The sequence below is a fragment of the Eublepharis macularius genome, chromosome 4 (assembly GCF_028583425.1).
Source record: "Eublepharis macularius isolate TG4126 chromosome 4, MPM_Emac_v1.0, whole genome shotgun sequence".
Classification (NCBI taxonomy): domain Eukaryota; kingdom Metazoa; phylum Chordata; class Lepidosauria; order Squamata; family Eublepharidae; genus Eublepharis; species Eublepharis macularius.
Genome location: NC_072793.1, coordinates 117768068 through 117788208, shown reverse-complemented (window position 1 = coordinate 117788208; position 20141 = coordinate 117768068). Strand labels below are relative to the sequence as shown.

Sequence of the window (20141 nt, the reverse complement as noted above, 5' to 3'; positions counted from 1 at the left end):
GTTTCTAGTCAAGGCAAGGCAGGCCTCTTTGGGGCCAGGGACCACCAACAGCTGTTTGTCCCCTGATCGGAGTGTCCTCCGGGGAATATATGGGGAGAGATGGTCCCATATATACGCTGGTCCCAGTTCGCACAGGGCCTTATAGGTCAATACCAGAACCTTGAATTTGATCCAGTACTCCACTGGCAACCAATGAAGCTCATGTAAGAATGGTGTTATATGCGCCTTATTTGGCACTCTCGTAATAACATGCTCCGCTGTATTTTGTACCAGCTGTAATCTCCGGGTGCAGCTCAAGGGCAGCCCTGCATAGAGCGAGTTACAGTAATCTAACCTAGAGATGACCGTTGCTTGGATCACTGTAGTTAAGTCACGGGTTGACAGGTAAGGGACAAGTTGCCTGGTCTGCCACAGATGGAAAAAAGAGGATCTCACAACCACTGTGACCTGTGCCTCCATTTTCAGGGAGGCATCCAAGATCACCCCCAGGCTCTTAACCCTCAGAACTGGCACTAACGGTGCCCCACTGAGGGCTGGGAGCCGGAGTCCTGAATCTAATCCCCCATTGCTCAAGTACAGGACCTCCGTCTTCGTTGGGTTCAGTTTCGGCTGACTCTGCCTCAACCAATGAGTCACGGCTGCAAAAGCATATTCCAGGACATCTGGGGCTGAGTCGGGCCAACCGTCCATCATCAGATACAACTGGGTGTCATCTGCATATTGAAGACACCCAAGTCCAAAACTTTGCACCAACTGGGCAAGGGGGCGCATATAGATGTTAAACAATAATGGGGAGAGTATTGCTCCCTGTGGGACCCCACACACCAAAGGGTGGTGGGATGACAATTTCTCCCCAAGCGCCACCCTCTGTCCCTGACCATGGAGAAAAGAGACAAGCCACTGTAAGGCAGTCCCTCATATCCCCACATCGGCGAGGTGGTGAGTCAGAAGATTGTAATCGACTGTATCGAACACTGCCGAAAGATCCAATAATATCTGGAGTGCCGAGCCACCTCGATCCAGATGTCTACGAAGTTCGTCTGTGAGGAAGATCAGCAATGTCTCCGTCCCATGTCCCAGATGGAACCTGGACTGGAAGGGGTCTAGGGCCAAGACATCCTTCAGGAAGCCCTGCAGCTGTTCCACCACCGCCTGCACAATCACCTTTCCCAGAAATGGGAGGTTTGAAACTGGGCAGTAATTGACCAGGTCAGTGGGGTCCAGAGATGGTTTCTTTAAAAGAGGCCTCACCACAGCTTCCTTTAATGGCCCAGGAAACCCCTTGGAGCCTAAGGATAGGTTAACAATGGCTTCCAGCAAGGACCGCAGCCCCTCAGCACTGGCCTTTACCAGCCACAATGGGCATGGGTCCAAGAGACTTGTGGTGGGCCTAACTGATCACAGGGTCCTGTCAATCTCCTCCCCAAAGAATAACAACAAACTTTGATTTATATACCACCAGGACAACTTAACACCCACTCAGAGCGGATTCCAAAATATGTTATCATCATCCTCACAACAATCACCCTGTGAGGTGGGTGGGGCTGAAAGAGCTGTAACTGACCGAAGGTCACTCAGCTGGCTTCAAGCAAAGGAGCAGGTAATCAAACACAGTTCTCCAGATTAGAGTGCCACCACTCTTAATCACTACACCAAACTGGTTCTATGTATGCTGCCCTGAGTTTCTTGGCTATAGAGTGAAATAAAAACCCAACTGTGGAATCCGCACAGAGGAAAACTCTGAAGTGTTTTTTCCAGGGCCATTTTTACTTCCCAATCCACCCCTGTAGGAACTGGTTGTAGGCTACTATCTTTTCTTTCTTTCTTTCTTTCTTTCTTTCTTTCTTTCTTTCTTTCTTTCTTTCTTTCTTTCTTTCTTTCTTTCTTTCTTTCTTTCTTTCTTAACTTTTAACTTTATTTAATTCTAAACAATATACAACATACACTAAAACATATATACAATTCATGGAAATATGATACACTGAATATCATGGTTGACATAAAAGCATTAAACATTAGATCTTAAGTGCTGTCAAATATTATAAGCAGACAAAAATAAATAAGTCTAGTCAGATAAAATTATTATTTGAATATCGATTGATATTGGGAGAAGGTTAGGTATTTGATTTGGTATGTTTTGTTTCTAACTAAAGTTCTGAGCTTAAGAATGTTTGATGTTGCATTTTTAAAGGATGCAACTTGTTACTAGAGAGATAATCTATAAATGGATGCCATTTTTCTAAGAAGTTGGACTGCTTGGGAAAGTTTTCTGCCTGACGAAATTTGTCAGATATCTTCTCCATTATCAGGTTATCCCATACTTTAATTAACCAGATATTTACGTTAGATGGATATTGTGATTTCTTAATGCAATAGCAGTCTTACTATCTTCATTTCTACTATATTTTTGTCAGCTTTCCTTTTTTATCAGTTGCTGTTAGCTCTTCATACTCTAGTTTCCAATAAACGTAAGCTTGTCTCAAACTAGTTATCTTCATTGTACTGAAGACTTCCCAATAATTCCACTCCTGTTCAAGTCTATAAAAAAGTCCTGTTTGGCATTTCAGCATTGCATCAGTTTAAGCAATCTGTTGGTTCAATAATTAATCTCATTTTCATTTCATTTTGTATGGGTATTTGGTGATGTGTCCCTTGCTTACTGAGTATTGATAAACAATATCTAACATGCATGGGTGGGTGGGGGGGAAGCAAGTAGAAAATTTGTTGATGACAACACTGGCATAGTTTAAATGTTTTGATTCATCTGCACATATTTCTCCCTCTTTTGGTCACCAAGAGAAGCCTGTCTCTGTACAATATAATTCCTGTGAAATTTATCAGTGCGAAAGACGTCGATAACGTGGTGAATAAGAACTCGCTGTACCTCAGCATTCAGCTTCATGCTGCGAACTCTGAAGTAGTCAAATTAGGCTTCCCAAAAGCTGCTGTTACACACACTTGGATGCTGATTGCAAGTATTATCCTAAGAGACTAATTTCTTATATGTGTAGAAAATTGCTACTCTTTAACAGGCCCTATTTTGTGCTTTCATACTTCTTCTGATGACTTTGCAACAGCTTCAGCAGGAGGTGGTGAACAGCAGCATCTTCCCTTTCAAATCTTTGCTTTATTTTGAAAAGAAATTGTGAAAGGAAAAAGAAAACCAAACCCTAATGTCTGGAAAAGAGAATCTCATTCTATTAAAGAACAAAAGGCAGATTGTGTCACAGTTTGTGGCCACTTTGGTTTACATGCACAAAAAAACAGATGGCAAGACTGAAGTAGGATCTAGCAGGGATTATTTGTTTCCTCCTTACATTAGAGCCTAGTGCACTAGAATCTCTCTGCAAGGAATCTGCTAGTCCCACTGAAACATGGTACCACGAATACACAGCTAGAGCCCTCTGTAATAATGTCCTCATATATAGTGTGTACAGGGAAGAATATATTGTTGCACTCCCTCATATATTTATTCTTCATTGTTCTTGTTGTTTCAGGAAAAGTTACTGGTTACCTACCATCTAACTTAGGAATCTAAAGCCTATGGCTCTGGAGCCAAATGTGGTTCAGTATAGAACCAAATATGGCTCTTTAAAAAAGAAAAATAAATTTTAAGTTAAGGTATGTCAGAAGGGTAGATTGGATACTAGAATAACCAGTATGTGACAGGCATGACAGGAAAAGTCATTTATGGGACTAAAGAACTTCTTAGAGATGCTTTACAGAAAAAGAAATGATAGAGGTGAACATCTAACAGTAATCTGAGTATGAAAAATGTGCAGATTTATATCAGCACATTAAAACAATTGTGCAGGGTGCGCCCGTGTATAATCACGGACAAACCTTATGTGCTACTTTTTTATTAACCCCAAGCAATCTTTGTTTGGACTGCAGAAACTGCATTTATTATTGATCAACATGCCAATTATCAATAATGTTAAGTGGTATGTTTTTAGTTATGAAAATGGATTTCATATTGGCTTCTTGTTGATCTCTTCCCTTTCAGTTCTGGCGTATCATGTTTTTTAATTATAAGTTTGCTGACCCTTTGTCTAACCATTACACTGTGGAGCATGATGGGATGTTGCAACTCACTTTCTAATATCCTTCTCAGTCTTCTGACTTCTGTACACTGGCCAATGACTTTCAGGGTATGGTCCTTATCACCATTTGTCAATCAGCAGCATGCAGTCTGTCTCTCCTGGTGTTGCTGATGTCATATGAGAAAAAAAGATAATTTTTACAGCATGTTATCATTGATTATTGACCAATGGCTAAGTTGGATTCATTGTACACTTGGATTCATTGTACACTAGATCCTTATAAACCTGAGTTTAATGCAACAATATTCCAACAAGCGGTAGAGGGCAGACAGATTCTGTCACAAGGCACTGAATCAACAAGAACTGAAAACACAGGGCCTTGTTTCGCTTTTCTGGAGACTGAAACAACTTCAAAATGGTCTTTCATATATACAAACTGTAAGCCCATGAGGAACTCACAGGAGAAAGATAACCCCATCTCGTTATTCGTACCTGTTTCCTGTCGATCACTAGCAACAACACCTCCTCCCTCCATTATGATAATGCATGGCATACACTTCAAAGGCTAAGAGCATAAGAAGAACCCTGCTGTATCAGACCAGAGGTTCATCTAGTCCAGCACCCTATCTCACACAGTGGGCAACCAGTTACCCTGGAGGGCCAACAACAAAGCAGGGAGGCTGAGGCCTTCCCCTGATGTGGTCTCCTTACATTGGTATTCAGAGATTTACTGTCTCTGAATGGGGAGGAGCCAGTCACCATGGCTAATAGCCACTGATAGACCTATCCTCTAAGAATCTGTCTATGCCTGCAGCTATCACTACATCCTCTGGCATCACATTTGTCCTGCTTTCTAGGCATGAGGCAAACCCTGGCAACAACAGGGGTTTCTAACAGCAGTGGTTCTATTGGCACAGTCCAATGTCAAAGCCCAGGAAACATTGGTTTTTCATTTCCCCAATAGATCTAGTACTTCATCTCTTTCACCTCAATTCAACTCAGTTCTTCAGACTCCCTTCCTGAAAATAGTGGCTGTGGCATGGGTACATGTCCCACATTTTCCATAGTGACCGCAGACTTAAAGAATTAATTTGTTTGTCACATCCCCATCTTCTGTTAGCAGTTATTTTATTCCTTGGTCATCCAAAGGCTCAGTTGCTTCTCCATGTGGTTTTCCATTCTGGATATATTCAAAGAAATATTTATTATTCATCTTGATGCTTTTAGCAATCCACTTCTCAAATTCTCTTTTTGTATGTCTAATTATTAACTTACACTTCTTTTGCCAGAGCCTGTGTACCCTTCTGTTCACTTCATTGGGGAAGACCTTTCACTTTTTAAAAGAAGTCTTTTTGTTTTTAGCTGGCATTCTTTTACAATTGGCCATGTATTTCTTAACCTGGGTAGTGCATTCTGTCTGGGCTTCCATTGGTATGGTTTTAAATAGCCTCCAAGCATCCTCTAGGGATTTGCATATCTTGTGTTTCTCTTTCAGCTTCCTTTTAACTATTTCCCTCACTTATCACAATAGTTTTCACTCCCTTTCTCAAGATATGAAACTTGGGTGCCGGAGCCATGCAGCCTTGTGGTCTCAGTAAGGCAGGATGGAGAAAAGTGAGATCCACAAGCAGTAAAGTGAGCAGATGCAAGCAAAATCTGACAGGCACTGAAGAGCAGTGAAGTGACTCCATTATCAGACCTACTGTGGTATTTTGAGGGAGGGTTTGCCTTGAGTCTGGACACAGTGCAAAAAGAGCTAGGAACTGCCAGAAACTGGGAGGTGGGAAGGTTTCTACTGTAACTAGTCGTCATGGAATTATTTAAACAAATTGCTGCACACCATCTTTGCTTCCTACAGGACCCTGGACAGCAGTCCATTTCTAACTGGAGTGGGTTAAAAACAACCAATTTGGAATGGGGATTTAACGTACTATTTGCTTCACTGTAATAACAGTACAGAGGAGTTTTCAGGGTAAATGCAGAGAGCTCAGTTTAAAAATACAGCAACAACTTAAATCTCTTTTATACGGGCTCTTTAATCCACTTTGGCTTCTGAAGGCAAACAGGTTTTTTTAAAGGTTTCACACACATTAACAGTAAAACCCTGTTCTAGAGTGTCACTCAGGTCTGATTTGAATACAGGCATGTGCTTAAGAGGCGCTAGGCATCTAGTAGCTTTCCTACATCAGATCATTAATCTTCAGGCAAGGAGTATGCCTCAACAATGTTTTTGGTTCATTTTGAGTACAAATATTACTAGAGAATCTTACCTCCATTTCAACAGTTTATGAACAATCTATCTCTTCATTTACAGTTTAAACATAGATTCACATTCTTGGCTAATTATAATTATAAACACCATACAAAGTTATCTATACTGGAATATCTTCTTAAAATATATAAAAACAATGTTAGTTCATGCCTGCTAATTTTTATTGTAATAGAGAATATCAAAAATAGGGATTACAGATTTTTCATATATTTGACTGGCTGATGGGCTGCAGCCAATACACCCCATCCTTGAATGATATCTTCACTTCTATATTTAGTTAGTCAATCTTGCCGTTCTCAGGCACTTCTCATACCTGAGCCCAAACAGATATTATATTTATTGATATCTATTATATCAATTGATATTGTTTCTAAACTACAAAAGACCATATTAGTTTGTAACTCCATGTTCCTTGTCTTGCTCCAAAGTTGTTATTTTCTGGGTCTCTGGAATTCCTATATCTCAGTGTTTCACTGAGAGACTAGGCCAGCTCTGATTCTGGCCTGTACACGTATTCTCTGTGATTTTTAGTAAGACCAGCAGCTGTACCCCTCTATTTCTGGCTATATCCATGACAACCTACTTTGGCTTCTGAAGGCAAAACATGTTTTTTTAAAAAGGTTTCACACACCTTATGGATAATATGCTGCTTCCCGCAGTTAATGAAGCTTCAATTTGGGTTTTCAAAGCCTATTTTGCTTTGATAGTTTTTTCTTGTTGTTGCATTTTATTCTTAAGATATGTGAAACTTAAAAAGAAAATGTTTGCCTTCAGAAGCCAAAGCAGGTAAAAGAGCCCATGTGAAAGGAACCTTATTCCAATTTAAAAAAAAAAAAGGATGGGTGAGCTGGAAGTAGTACAGATCTAATCTGAGAGTCAAAAAGGACTCAGACAAAATCCACAAAGTCAAAAAAGGAAACAGAAGCATAAATGCATTGGCTAAGTTGTACCCCAGCAATCTAAATACCTTGTACCAGTTATTTGAAATATGGCATGTGGACACCCCAATAGCTTAATTTCCAGTGAGAACCAGGGGCTCATCTGGCACCACACAACTTGGCCAAAGTTTTCCCAGGGAGAGGAAAGGAGGGGAAGGTGAAGATGGGAAGCAGATAAAGTTATACTAGTGGGAAGTTAGACTGGCAGGTGGGAAGTTAGACTGGTAGGTGGGAAGGAGAGAAGGAAGCAGGGAAAGTGGAGAGGATATTAGGAGTCATGGGAGGTTCCCATGCACATGAATACATAAACTGCCTTGTACTGAAGCAGACAATTGATCTGTTGAGGTCAGTATTGTCAGATTGGCAGTGTTTCTCCAGTATCTCAGGTAGAGGTCTTTCACCTACAACCTGATTGTTTTACCTGGAAATGCTGAGGCTTGAACCTGGGATCTTCTACTCACAGAAGAGTTGCTTTATCTCTGAACCATAGCCCCTATCCTACTCTCAAAAGCCAAACCAGGTAAAAGAGCCCATATGAAAAGGACCTTATTAAAGAAAAAAAGGATGGGTGACCTGGAATTAGTACATATCTATGATCAATGTATCCCTCAATGCTAGTTCCATTTGTGGATAAGATCAACTTATCAGTCGGAATCAAAATAGTGTTATTTAGAAATGATGAATACAATATGTGTGTTCAGTTCACAGCTTTATATGTATCTGGTGTGGAATTCTTGGAGGTAATTTTTTCCTGGGACATCCTTGCACTCAGTCAGGATAGCCAGTTTGGAAGGGGAAATTCTCTGCTGTGGGTAGTCCCTCTTCAGTTACAGGGCTTGTCTGAAATATACATCTGTTGAAGCATTCCTTGTATGTAGATTTGTCTCACAAACCATCATTTCTATGTGAGAATATCCCTAAACACTATTGACAGTATAAATGCCTTTGTTATTGTAGAAATATGGAAACATAGCCATGAAATTAATATTGAGGAGCTTATGCAACTATGTTTTACTGAGCAGGTAAGCGTTAGAGATATTTGCAACCCTAACAACTCCAGCGGTTCATGTATTGACAGAAACATCAGCAAATTGTTCTGCATTGATCTCCTTTGAAACACAATCCATGATAGCAAAATTGGTTTCTCTTCTGAGAAGAGAATGGTGCCATTGACTGGTACTTTACAATGCAGATGCTCATAGATGAGCACCTACAGAAACAAGCATGGGGGAAAGGGGGAAATGGGTACGCTTGACTGGTGCCCTTAAGTCTAGAGGTGTGGGCTTGGGTTGCAAGCTCATTAACATGGTATGATCTGTTTATGGCATTTCATTGCTTTCATGACTCATGAGACTGATGCAGGAGGTAGAATCAAGAAACTGGGACCATATTGTATGCATGGGCCCTTGTGGCAAGAGAGAAGAGGATATTTATCAGCTTCCTTTACTTCATAAAAATGGTCCATATCATTTAGCATTCAAGTTTACTTTTTAAATTGCTATTAAATGAAGCACATGATCTTATTACATCCATATAAAAAGTTATCAAATACATGTTGGAAGAAGATGGGGGGCCTATTAAGATATTTAGAAAAGTACTGTGAAATAGGCATGTGCTCTCAGGGATCTGCCAGGCCTCTTGGAGCTGTCATCAAAACCACAACTGTCTCTAAATGACTCAGAATTTTTGACTGTATGGTGATGACTTGGTCACATTGCTACCTTTATAAGAAATAATGGTTAAATGTCTTATTTACTGTAGTAAGTTTAAATCTATAATCATGGATTTACCCAAGAAGATAAGAATCCAGAAAAAATCTTTTAAACATATTTTTAGTTATATATATTGAGATGTTAAGAATGAAAGAATGAACAAAAGAAAGAGATTATCATCCAAAGACTTGCTAGAGAAGGTTAAATTGATATATTTGATAATAAGCACCAACTGAATCCAACTTTTTAATTGATCATTACTGCTCTTGAAACATGTCAGCACTATTGTCTATTTTATGCACATGAGGGTTAATCAGCAAAAAATATAGTAAATGAGATTTAAAAATCTAATAGGATTGCTACTTTGGAATTCTTGCAGATTATCCAACTATCCAAAAACTCCAGCTACAATATATGCTATACAAAACCTGAACTCATTTACACAACTTTGTTCCCTTTTATCCATCTGGATCACTTCAGTCAAAGCAGCTTGTAACAAGAAGACCAAAGTGTTATAATTCTAATGCAAACTGTGGATAATCCTACTATATAAAAGGCAAACCATGTTGCTGATGACTCACTTCTTATCTCTGCGCAAGTGAAGAATGCAGAACGCAGGGATAAGAAGTAAGTGGGCAAAACTGTTTGCCTCCCCACCACAGCTGTGTGAAGGTATGGCCACCTTCCCTAACACACAGGACCATCTAATTGTCTACCAGGATCTGATTCAAGAAATAACTACCATTCTGATTGAATCAGTAAGTAAGGAATCACACAAACCATGTGGATTTAATAAACCCTGGTTTGATAAGGAATGTGTAGAAGCAAAGAAAGAGATCAACTTCCTATATACTCTCACGTTAAGTAATGTGCAAGAAAGGAGGGCAATGGCACAGAGGGCTCTTTTGAGTCAGAAAAAACTCTATAAGAATATTATTCAACAGAAAAAGAAAGATTATGTCCGAAGGCAGTGGGAGGACCTTATCCAGGCTGTGAGACAAAATAACTCTACCCAATTCTGGAGACTCATTAATGTAAGCAAGGATAAAACCTCTTCCCCACTAGATACGCATATTGCTCCAGATAGATGGACTTCTTTCTTTCAGAGTTTATATGATGATCATGTACAGATTACTTACCCTAAAATAACAGAGGATACCCCATTATGGCCACTGGTTAGTTCCCAGGAAATAAAAGCACATATAGCTAGCTTAAAAAACAGGAAGGCTGCGGGATCAGATGGTATCCCCCCTGAAGCCATAAAAGAAAACTCAGAATGGTGGGCACAATTTCTTGCAGTCCTGTTCACATATATTGACCAATCTGGCCATATTCCCAAGCAACGGGGGACAGCCATTGTAGTTCCAATCTTTAAAAAGGGTAATAAAAATGATCCAGCAAATTATAGGCCTGTTAGCCTTTTAAACATCATTAGCAAATTATATACGAGGCATCTACTGGATAAATTGGAAATCTGAATAGAGGGAGAAGAGATTATTCCAGTAGAACAGGCGGGATTTAGGACAGAAAGATCTGCAATAGAGCACTGTTTAGTACTACAACAGCTAATAGAAAAATATTCAGCCAAAGGACCAACCTCTTTATATGCTGCCTTCATTAATTTGAAGGCAGCTTTTGATTCAATATCACGACAGAGACTATGGCAAAAATTGGAGTGGACTACTATAGATAAAAGATTGGCTCTTATTTGTGCCCTCCATGACGAATCTTTTCTTAGGGTGAGATATAACAGACAAAGGCATCTCAGTGACCCGATAAGAACCTATAAGGGAGTCAGACAGGGCTGCCTTTTGGCTCCCACTTTATTTAACTACTGTATTAGTGATGTAGTTAAACATATGTCAGATCTTAAATTTCATCCACCAAAACTCGCCTCACACCATCTACCAATTTTGTTGTATGAGGATGATGTGGTACTCTTATCAAGAACCCCTTTGGGGCTTCAGAGAGCATTGGACAGTTTTACCACCTACTGCCATAACGAACACCTGACAATTAATTTCAAAAAGACCAAAGTGATGGCAGTTGCCAGGCGCCTGAAAAAGAAGGCTTGGTCAATGAGAGGGAATAAAATTGAACAGGTTAACAGCTTGGTATACTTAGGGGTAGTCTTTCAGGAGAATGGATTCAAGACAGTCCATTGTAATTTGAGGGCAGAGTGCGCTGAGAAAGCTTCACTCGTGATTTTGAGATTCTACCGAGCTAAAGGTGGCTCTTATGTACCGGCGGCGCTGAAACTTTTCCAGGCTAAAGTCATTAACCGACTCCTTTATGGCACCTTTTTGGGCATCTCAGATCGTGGTCTACATTCTCTGGAGAAAATTCAATCTATGTTTCTCCAATCCATCTTACAAGTTCCACCTGGGGTGCCCAATTCCCTAGTCCGATTAGAAACGGGACAAATGAGAATGGAGGCAAGAATTTTTCTGGCCTCAGCTTGCCAATGGCTTAGAACACATAAGAATCCAAAAGGCCTTTTCCATTTAATAATTCAGGATGGCTACCAGCCAAAGTGGCTACAGCTAACTGAGAGCAAGTTAAAAAAGATGGGCTTCTCGCTTGAAGCTCTGTTGTCCCAAAGTTTTGATGCTGCAAAATTACAAATAAAATAAAGGGTATGTGACATTGAGCGTCAGCAAGACATAATACAAAATCCTAAATTTAGAGCATCAGAGGAATCCAGACACCATGGTCGATTCCACACTACCTTACCTCCCGCTTGTTTTCCGATATCATTGCATCATGTCTGAGGTCGCAACAATCACGCGCGTGTTCACATCACCTTCCGACTTCCATTTTTTTCGCGCAACACCTTGATCACATCCCCTCAATAAAACCCGCAATGAACGGGTGGGGGCGTGGTTCTGCTCTGAAAAGTCAGGGGTTTTTTTTAAAAAAATTTTTTTGTTAGGCGGTCGGTATACCGACACGATACTATCATGTCCTGTCGAAACCACACCCCAGTACTTGGCGCTGATTGGCTCTTTCTCCTTCCGCCATCGATAGTCTGCAGTGATTGGTCCCCTGTTTGGGCGGGCAATTTTGAAATGTCTTTTGATATTGGGTCCGTGGAGTTTTCATCTCTGTGGGTAGTAGGTGGGTTTTCGGATTGCACATCATGGCTCCTCGTGAAACCATCCTGTTCCTTATGGCGCAGGTAGTTTTGATGCTGCTGCGATGCACCACATCCATGATGCTATTTCACAGGTGGAACATGTCCCGTCGTAGACGTGCGGCAGCAATGCTTCTTTTCTTTCGCCACCAGCGTTCAACATTCCGTCGCCTGGCCCGTGCTCCTCCTAGGAACAAGATACGACGCTGGTATGTTTTGGCGGAGCTGGAGGAGCCAAGAGAGCATTGGGTATGCCCAAGGAGCCTCCATTGGTGGGACAGAATAGTGTCGGAACAGTGGGATGACCATGCTTGGATGATGCGATTCAGGATGACAAAGGTGACCTTTCTTGAACTGGTGGAGGTTCTTCGCCCTCGTCTCCAGCGCCAGACCACCACCATGCGCGCTCCTCTCTCGGTAGAAAGAAGAGTTGCAGTAGCGGTTTGGTGTCTTGCCAATGGCTGCAGCTTTCAGGTGGCCAGTGACCTGTTTGGGATAGGACGCTCCACAGTGGCAGCCTCCTTGATGGAATTCTGTTTTGCCGTGGAGGTAGAGCTGTTTTCCAAAACCGTCTGTCTCGGTCCCGACATTGGGTTGGTGAGTACTTTGAATTTTTTTTTTCACTGTGCTGTGCTGCCGCTATACCGTCCACCGAATTGTTTCGGCCAACACTTGCCCCTTCTAAGCTTGCTGTTCCTTATGATGGGCGAGATATGCAGGCCACAAATAAAAGGGTGGTTGACGCTAGCTGTGCGAGTCCACGGCCATCAGTTTTTTCTCTGAAGTGTGTTTTGACTGGCTGTCTTTTCAATGTTGGCATTCTTTTAAAAATGAACATGCTCGCCAGAGAATCTTTCAGCGCACAATGAAGGCAGTACTGGGATTTGACTGTTTCCTTTTCTTTGCCCCCGCCTGTCAGAAATCAAATTTCTAACTTATATTCTCAATTTCAGACCACTCATTCACCCGTGGCCCCACGGGCTCATAGCATTTGGCATTTCACCAAAAACAACCATTTAAAAATTTAACGGAGTCTATGTTCATCAAGGTCGCTGCGAGGATGGAATCACTGTGAAGCACTGTCATTTGCTTACTTGTGTGTCTTCTTTTCGTTCTTTTAACAGGTAATGGAAGGATTTCAGAATTTGGGTTTTCCGCACTGCATTGGTGCCATCGATGGATCCCACATCCCGATATGCGCTCCAGGAGGTCGTCCTGACCAATATGGAAACCGCAAAAACTTTTCATCTATCCTTCTTCAGGGGACTGTAGATGCCAGTGGACGTTTCATTGATGCAGAGGTGGGCTGGAGCGGCAAAAATCATGACGCCTTTGTCTTCTCTCATTCTGCCTTTTGTCTGGCCATGGACGCCGGGTCACTTGTCCCAGGAAATCCGTGCCTCGACTTGGATGGTGTCTTGGTCCCACCACTCATTATTGCCGACGGTGCGTACCCCATGCGACCTTGGCTTATGAAGCCATACGGGAGGTCAGCGGTTGCAGAACACCATCGAAATTTTGATCGGCGATTATGTCGGGCTAGGAACACGGTTGAGAGATGTTTTGGTCGTCTGAAATCAAGATGGCGGTGTCTTTCCAGACGTCTGCAAGTGAGAGAGCAGAACGTGGTTTCTGTAGTGACAGCTTGCGTTGTGCTACACAACATCTGCGAAGAGAAGGGACATCCTGTCCTGTCTTCACTACAGTCACCAGCCGAAGTCAGGATTGAGTGTGACGAGGAGGAGGACATTGCCTCTAATGCTGGGCAACTTGAGGCAGGGAAGCGGGTGCGTGAAGCCTTGGCTCGGCATATGGCTTCTGGCCGCACACCACTTTAGTTCTCTTTGGATATAGGTATCTTGGTAAAAATTAATGCTCACCTGTGTTTTAACAATGCCTCTCTTTAGCTGTTTTTCTCTTCTGTAGCAAAACTTAACCATAAAGCTTGTTATCTGTTTAAAAAATCTGATGCTTGTCCGTGTGCTTTTTGGTGCCAAAGAAAGGATTTTCTAAGTCAGAACAGAGACACCTCATGCGAGTTAAGAGATGGCCGCCCTTTGCTGTGAAGATGGATGTGGGAGTGTCGAAAAATGAGTGAAAACAGGGTGAGGGGTACTCGCTGTTGCAACAACCCCCGAACTGCAGGATGTTGTACACTGTGCACACTTCAGCAGGTTGAATGCTCCCCCTAAAGTGGAATCAACCACACAGCCACATCGTTCTTTTGGAGTTAAATGTGCTGGGGTCGTGTCCGCCTAGCAGGGCTGGTTGGCGGGTGGAGGCGCTTCTTCATTAATACTGTTTCCATGAGATTGCAATATGTGTGTTTGGCTAGTGGACACGGAATTGTCACGGACATTGGGACTGGGAATGGCTGCGATTCACAAAGAAATTGTCCTTTCTTTTAATCAATTTACAAGGGTGCTCTGATTACAAATTTATTATTCTGCTGGTCCCCAAAAGTCACTTTTTCTCAAGGACTTTTATTCAATTGGTGGAAGACTATATTTTTCCAACTGCAAAGTAAGAAAAAAATAATAAAGTTTTTGCCCCTGGCTGAGAATAGAACTGTGCTGTTCTCTGGAACCGCTCACATTGACAGTGTCCATGATTTGCATAGTTGAGGAGGAGTTAGCCGTGTTAGTCTGTGGTGGAGAACTTTAAAAGACTCCTGTAGCATCTTTCAGACTAACCATTTTTATTGTAGAATAAGCTTTCGAGAATCAAGTTCTCGAATACCGTGCTCCTGAGGAATAGCAATCGATTCTCTGAAGCTTGTTCCACAATAAAAGTGGTTTTTCTGAAAGGAGCCACAGGACTCATCATGATTTTCAAAAATCTGTCAAAGTGTTGCAATCACTTGCAGGAAAAGCGCACTTCAATTTTTAGGTGGCTGAGCAAGGGTCTAAAAAAATAAAAGGTGTATTTTATTCATCGAAAATGCGCATCCGAGTATCCGTAGTCTTGATTCTCCCGCCCAAAAAAACTGGCCGATTTTCGAAAGTATCAAAATCGCCTGCGCGCGCCCAGTCGTATTACAACACAGTCAGCATACCGACCCACTGAGATAATGGCTTCCAGTGGAAAGGGTGTTTTCTGGACGGATTCGGAGGTGGACACGCTCCTGAAAATCATTCAACGATCAGGAAAAGCGGGACAGGTGATGAAGAGCACCCACCTCCCTAACCGTCATCTTTTCGGCCACGTATCTTCCCGTATGCGAGAGATGGGGTTTCAGCGATCCACGGAGCAATGCCGCTCGAAATTCAAACGAGTAAAGGCAGCCTTCTATGACTCCTTGGAGGCATGGCAAGGTATCCCCAGGCAGAGAGCGAGGCCACCCCACTTCGCGCAGATGATGAGGCTTTGAGAAGCGGCAGGAAAACCCAGCTGGAGCAAACGCCATCATGCTGGTGAGTGCTGTGGAGACAATTTTTACGAGGGTGGCGGGTTCAATCCAATCCCGAGTTTATTCAAAACTCCTTTGAACAACCAGCACTATCGCACCTGCTGTGTTAATGTTAGCACATCTCTGGTTTCGATAGACTCTCGATTCATAAGACTGAATAGCACCCCATATTATGACATGACTTTCGAATGCCACCCTCAGCAAATAGAACCCTCCACATTCCCTTCATACATGCTTATCCAACCAGTGCTATGCTGTAGACATTTTTGTGCTTACCGTCAAGGTGCAAATTTGGAGAAAGAGGGGCAGACAGCAAATGATTGGCATGATCCTACCCAAAAATAAACTGTGTGCTCAAAATGCCCAGGGAGTTTGTCAGCATCATGCGATGGGGGACCTTTATTGGGAACAATCATGATGCCCCTCAAACGACAGGATGTGATGTTCTGCCCTTCTCCAAAATGTGGTGGTGGTGATTCACTGTTCTGTTTTCCCTGGTTTAAAGCTCTTCTTCGCCGCCAAGACAAGCCTCAGGTGGAGGCTGAGTCGCAGGAGGAGACAGAGGAGGCGACAGAGCACCCAACTGAGGAGGAGGCCTCTCCAGGGAGCGCTGCTGTGGAGCCAGAGGACGCCCATGCAGGTGAGCAGACATCATCAATCAGATTTCATACATCTGGCATTGTTTGGAAAACCCACAACTAATTCTTAAAATTTGCATGCATTGTCTGTTTGGTTTGTTGGCATAACAGCACCCATATATTAATTGATATAATTGTTATCTTGACACTATTTCTCAGCATTCTGAAGACATGCAATATATATTTCTCCCTTGAAGCATTTGAAACCCAGTCTTTATCAGAGTTGCTGTGATTGAGAGCATGAAAAGTGATTATCTCTCAATTATGGACCCACCTCCATGCATGCACAAAGATCATGTTCCATTTGCTAATCTACACCCCCCCCAAATCTCTGCACAAGTTAACCAAATGGGGTGACGTCCACTCTCACCCTTTATTGCATCAATCGAAAGAATATTTATTTCTTCCACTCAGTGATCAACACCTAATATCGTCATGAAACCTTGAATTGGCACTTTTGCTGTTGGTACTGAGCATGTTCTTTGAACTTGATAACAGTGCATTGAAGAATCACAATGCTATTTGGTAAAATCGTGTTGTGCGTGACCTCAATGTGACATTTTTTTTCCTGTGGCCCTCACAGGGGAGACTGAGGATGTGCACGAGACACGACCCTCCCCACAACCCGGCCCCTCTAGTGACACACAGCAAACCGCAGAGCAGCCAGTATCAACGCACACTATTGATGATGTCCTTAGGAATCTGGACAGTATGGACCGGCGCCTCTCTGCCATACGTAAGTGGATTAGTTTGGATTCCCGCCCTCCCACCTGTAAAAAATAAAAATCCTCATAGTCATGAGGTTCCTTTTTTTACTGTTCAGTGAACAGCATCCAGAGAAGAATGTCCACCAACGAGGGACGCATGATGCGTTTTGGCAGGCGTCTGGACAATGTGGAGAGGCGCCTCCGAGAAGTAGAGGAGACACGAGTGCCTGCCAGGCTTCCAGACCCTCTTCCTGAAATATAAAGTTTCTCTCATTTAAAAAAAAAAAAAACAGGTTTATGTGATTTAACAATAAAGTTTATTGTGTTCATTGTTGGTCAAAACAAGGTGCTGTGATGCATTTGCAATTTTAATTTCCGGTTAACTTTTCAGTAATAAGAGAAATTTGTTTCCCACAACAAACACAAAACAATCAGCCACCAAATGATTGGAGCATGCAACACATATGAGAGAAGGCCAAAGATAGCACGCTGTACTGACATGTCAATGAAACACTAGAGAGTCAGTCTAGCTCTGGCACGGCCAACACAGGCACGTTTGGCTACACCCAAACGCGGTGCAATGTTCTCTGTGGCAGTATCCTGCAAGGCCTTTGCCTTTGGAGATTTTGCCCTCTGTTGATTGACCAGAATTTCACCAAGAGTTTGCAGTGTCAGGACAGCAGACTGCATGACCTGAAGGTTATCATCCCACGCCCGCCTAAAGTATATGCTCTCCTGATGTGTTGCCTCAATAAAATCATTTTGAATTTTTTTTCCCTCATCATGCCACCTTACGCTTTCCTCCCTATCAATGCGCCATTCAGCGATTTGGGCCTTATGCTCCTCCCCTGACTGACTGATCATCTTATCAGCGACTGCAAACAATCCCGCATTTCTCCGTCTTCTGCTCTTTATATGTTCAAGGCGTGACCCTGGGGAAGCCTCAGCCATGGATGTTGATGTGGAATCTGAAGGAGACACAAAGAAAACAGTCATTGCCAGCTCAGAACAGTGCATCACCATGGACCAAGGGTCTGGACCACTGTTGTTCGGTACAGTGGTAGGGAAACAAGAACCATCGAGCGCAAATTGATTCTCGAAGCAAACAGTGGCAAAATAATCTCAGCTGTTAAAATCTCAGCACAGGAAAAAAAACCCACAGTGATAGAATGTTGCAGTTCAGTCATGACACTCATTCCCTGAACAAAACACTCATAACCCACCACACGCGTGCTCTGTTTTCCGATAACGAGCAGAGTAAGCACCGTGTGAATATGAAATGCTCCTTTGTTGCCTGTTTTCAGAAAATCACTTATTCCGTTATAAAAATTTGAAAAAGACAATACCGAGCATCATTCTATCCTTCTGTAAAATAAGGATTAATAAAACAACAGATTTATGAATGTGACTTTCGTCACTGAGATGTCACAAGCTTCCATGTGTCCAAACTCACCCTTTCCGCCACCTTGCTGCAATGAGCTTGAGTCGCCTTCACTCTGCGGTTCCTCCTGAGCATCAGGACACGGTTCCTCCGCCTCTGAAGAGAGTGCATAGCGACATGATTGAACATGAGCGATGTTAGAGAGACATGTGTAAACCTATGTTGCTCATGGATCATAATGGTCTGCAATGTTTAACCATTGATGTTTTCCAGGGCTGACAATTAGCAACATGTGAATATTGCTTCAAATAAGACTAGTGTTTGGGCACACTGATTAGAAAGTGTTTGGCTTGCTGGGAGATCCAGTATTCCATTTAATCAAACCACCCAACTGAACACATGGGTCTTGGGTGGCCATGGGGTGGTGATAATTATAAGGAAAATCAAAGAGTCCAGCAGCACCTTTAAGACAAAACAAAATTAAAGTGGCATAAGCTCTCGAGAATCCAGTTCTCCTCGTCAGAGGCATGTTACAGAAACATGCATCTGACGAAGAGAACTGTGATTTTCGAAAGCTCATGCTACAGTAAAGTTGGTTTGTCTTAAAGGTGCTGCTGGACTCTTTTTGATTTTGCTACTACAGACTAACACGGCTAACTCCTCTGGAATTATAAAGAAAGTTATATTGGAACCCCTTGTCCAGTTTCATCAAAGACTTCTTCCTGCATCTGAGTTGGTGATAAGTTCCCAATTTTGGTACTCACCACAGTCAGCGAGGCCATCCACTGTGACATCTAGGTCATTCTCTGGTGCCGCCTGTGCCAACCCCACACCGCCATCTGTGGAAAGTTGAAACAAGGGACAAATATCCTCAGTAGTGAGATCCTGCTGTGTCCCCCCCAATAAAAATGCTTTTTTCAGCCTTACTCACCTCTGGGGGAGGGGGTGGAACTTCTAACCTGCTCACGATCAATGGTTATCAGATCGTGCGAGAAAAGCTCCTCTGACCCGTCATAGCAGGGCACCGTGGGGAGAACATGCTGTGCCACAGACTCGACACAGAGGCTCCTTGCAACACGCCTCGGTTTGACGCTTGCATCCCCCCGCAGAATGCTGTTCAGCTCCCTGTAATATGGGCAGGTTATGGGAGCATTTCCTGAGATACCGTTATGTGCCACCACCTTCTTATATTCTAGCCTCATTGTTTTCGTCTTGGATTTGCATTCTGTCGCCGACCTCTTATGTCCCCGGGAGGCCATCTGAACGGCGATGCGCTCAAAGTAGTCTATATTTCTATGACTTTTCTTCAGTGCATCCTGTATTTTCTCCTCTCCCCAGAACGAGAGAAGGTCCAGGATTTCCCTCTCCCTCCATGCCACCCCTCTTGAAACCTGTGGCTGGAGCTCAGTCATTTGAACTGTTGATCACCAGAAGCTTCTGATTCTCGGCGTTTTCCCGCTTGATTGTAATTTTCTGATAGCAGAGCATGCGCGCTCCAGGCTCAAAGTCTGAGTTCCTGCATCGTGCATTGGATCACGGGAGATGATGGTGAAATTTACGCGGGAATTAACGGATCCGAAAGTGGTCGGGGCATGCGCTAGAAAGATGTTTTGATATCTTCCTTTAGAGCCTTTTTATGTGTCCGCTAGAACGGCTTGTTGGCATATTGATAATGACATTGGGAACGTCAGATTCCAGAATGCAATGACCGAAATAAATATCTTCTGATTAAGGTGGATGATCGCCTGTGATGGGGGAAGCGTCACCCACAGCGGACACCTGTTTCCACACTACATGAAACTGGTTCCGTGAGGGGCAGTCAACATCCTTGTCCGTCCCATGCATAATTCTCCCCGGCTTTCATCTGGAGATCCACTCTTGCAACATGACGGGGCAGTCGAGCCGAAA

The 20141-nt window shown here is 42.8% G+C and overlaps 1 protein-coding gene across 1 annotated transcript; it reads right to left on the bottom strand.

Annotated features, from left to right (window-relative positions):
• Positions 1–17365: 17365 nt before the first annotated feature.
• LOC129327635 (myb/SANT-like DNA-binding domain-containing protein 7) lies at positions 17366–19899 on the bottom strand. Its single transcript, XM_054976384.1, has 4 exons — positions 19165–19899; positions 18998–19072; positions 18306–18389; positions 17366–17820 (listed from the first exon to the last, which is right to left on the bottom strand). The coding sequence occupies exons 1-4, from the start codon at positions 19643–19645 to the stop codon at positions 17366–17368; spliced, it is 1095 nt and encodes a 364-aa protein (XP_054832359.1). The 5' UTR covers positions 19646–19899.
• Positions 19900–20141: the final 242 nt, after the last annotated feature.

What these genes read in the sequence shown, in the direction of transcription:
- LOC129327635 (XM_054976384.1), bottom strand. Translation starts at nt 19,645, where the DNA reads ATGACTGAGCTCCAGCCACAGGTTTCAAGAGGGGTGGCATGGAGGGAG. An exon ending in TTCCACCCCCTCCCCCAGAG is followed by an intron (nt 19,073 to 19,164) that starts GTGAGTAAGGCT and finishes AACTTTCCACAG; the next exon opens with ATGGCGGTGTGGGGTTGGCA. An exon ending in GCAGCAAGGTGGCGGAAAGG is followed by an intron (nt 17,821 to 18,305) that starts GTGAGTTTGGAC and finishes TGTCTCCTTCAG; the next exon opens with ATTCCACATCAACATCCATG.